Source organism: Aspergillus eucalypticola (assembly GCF_003184535.1).
Source record: "Aspergillus eucalypticola CBS 122712 chromosome Unknown BO83scaffold_9, whole genome shotgun sequence".
In the NCBI taxonomy this organism is placed as follows: domain Eukaryota; kingdom Fungi; phylum Ascomycota; class Eurotiomycetes; order Eurotiales; family Aspergillaceae; genus Aspergillus; species Aspergillus eucalypticola.
Window position 1 is genome coordinate 1,047,308 of NW_020290283.1, and position 2,051 is coordinate 1,049,358.

General features: G+C 48.2%; 1 protein-coding gene across 1 annotated transcript; it reads left to right on the plus strand.

Moving 5' to 3' along the window:
- The first annotated feature begins 1,260 nt into the window (after positions 1 to 1,260).
- On the plus strand, positions 1,261 to 1,798 carry BO83DRAFT_250244 (uncharacterized protein). Its single transcript, XM_025527034.1, has one exon. The coding sequence runs from the start codon at positions 1,430 to 1,432 to the stop codon at positions 1,760 to 1,762; it is 333 nt and encodes a 110-aa protein (XP_025389456.1). The 5' UTR covers positions 1,261 to 1,429; the 3' UTR covers positions 1,763 to 1,798.
- The last annotated feature ends 253 nt before the right edge of the window (positions 1,799 to 2,051 follow it).

The window sequence follows — 2,051 nt, forward strand, 5'->3', positions numbered from 1 at the left end:
GTGTTGCTCGCTCCCCTCCGACAGATTACCTCCTCCTGTTGGTGGGAGTCGTACAAAGTAGGTAGGAATCTACGGTCCGACTGGACTCTAACCCACAGCAGGGCCACGCCATCTGTCCTCTTGGACTGAATCGGAGCCAATCACAATGGCGCCTGCCTTTTCACCACCCATGGCTGATGGAGTGAATCGGCGGAGTTCTCACTCGATGCAGTAATTATGTCCTAATCTATTAACAGACCAACAAGTACCTAACTACTAACTAGATACTAACTAGATAGTCTACTCTACTACTATACTCGACATATGATGATACGACGTGCGCTATCACGATCCCAGCTTGCTGTTTCCATTGATCTTCCGTATGATCTATCCATCCGAAACAGACCCTGAGCGGATTTCCGAGCCCCGAGCTTCTTCGGTTTTCTGTTTGTTCGATCTCAAGGGTCTCTGCCGGGCCGGAGATCCTTGACGTTCGTGGGTCGTTTGTTGTTTTCCCCCCGTTTTATTTTACTTTTTTTTTCTTTTTGCTTTTCCCTTGTTTGGTTCTTTATTTCCTCGGAAGAACGAGATCTATCGATTGTGACATATAAGATAACAAAATAAAAAAATGGATTGTCAAAAGTTCAAAAGCATCCCTGTCTGGCAGTGGTACCCAAAAGGGTGCCTAGATAGGTTTGCCTATCTATGAAACAATTTCGGCGCCCTACGGTTGGCGGACCATGCGACGCACCCTTATCGACTGTCCGTAACGGTTATTGAAAAAGCAAAAATTCAACCTAAGAGAGAAAAAGAAACGAAAAATAGGGGCGTCGGTCATGTTTGCTTTTTAGCACAGACCTTTTTTTTTTTTCCTTTTTTTTTTTTCTTTCTCACGGTAGTACTACGAAGGGAGAAGCGATACACCGTCTCCTGTTCCCATCATCAAATGCATTAATCGAAGTTATACCCGCCCACTCTTTATTCATCGGTAAAGCTCAGCAACGGACACGTAAGGACCCCAGTTTACACGCTCAGCAATCCAGTCGCAGGGCCGACCCTCCAGTCGAGCATAACCCTTTCGAGACAAGTGCCCGCGAGGATGAAACAAGCCGGTCTTGTTCTAACCCTGGGAGTTGCCGGGCTAAAGGTTAGCCTGGTTGCTTGCTTGCTTACTTTCCACTCATGGTAAGGCGTGTGTCGGGCACGGAGTACACTCTTCTGGTATAGATGCTCTTTGGGGAGAGGGAGATGGGGAGGGGGAAGAAGGGGGGGGGGGGTGAGGGAGGGAGTTTGGGTTTAGTGTGTCTTGACGCATCGCGCCGATTGGAAAAGCCGCAAAATCTTGTTTGCAACTAGAAAAGAAAAATAAAAATGGTGTCTGGTGCTTGGCATCTGGCGTGCTCGTATATCATGGCACCCTCACGTACCCCGGTGAATTTCTGGATAAAGAATGAAGAATGCTGCGGTCGCGATTGGCTTTCCGGTCGGTGTCATACCGGCATTGCAAACACGAGATCCTAGCCAGAATTGGGGTTCCATGGTGGGTTTGGCAGCATTGATAGACCAGCAGCACATATATGTTTGTATCACCTTTATAGCGTCATTTGCAAACCCCCCCTCTCCCTCCCCTACATCCCTTGTCTCTCTCCGCTGCCTAACAGACCACCACTCGAGATGGGTAACCGTACCACCTTTGACTCTCTCATATGACCCACCGAATCCGTATACAGCCTTGGAGATGAGTTATGGCCACGGGGGCGATGCAAACGGTGTAGATGAATAGTGTAGCCTGCTAGTGGGGGGGGGGGGTAGCGAATTGATTGCTGTCTTTCCTGCTGTTGCCTGAGACAAACCATCCATTCCACTTGCAGTATCTGTTGTCCTTTTAGTGCCGATGTGCAGAGACTATGTACTTTCGGGACTTCTGTCATATGTACTCTTATGTCTCTTTAGTAGTCTCTCTCAATCATGTACTCTTACTTCTCGGTCATGCTCTGTGAAGTTGAACGCTGCCGGATCCAGGTAGGTAAGTATCCCCCCCCCTCCATAGATACAGTACTAGTAGTACATAG

What these genes read in the sequence shown, in the direction of transcription:
- BO83DRAFT_250244 (XM_025527034.1), top strand. Translation starts at nt 1,430, where the DNA reads ATGAAGAATGCTGCGGTCGCGATTGGCTTTCCGGTCGGTGTCATACCG.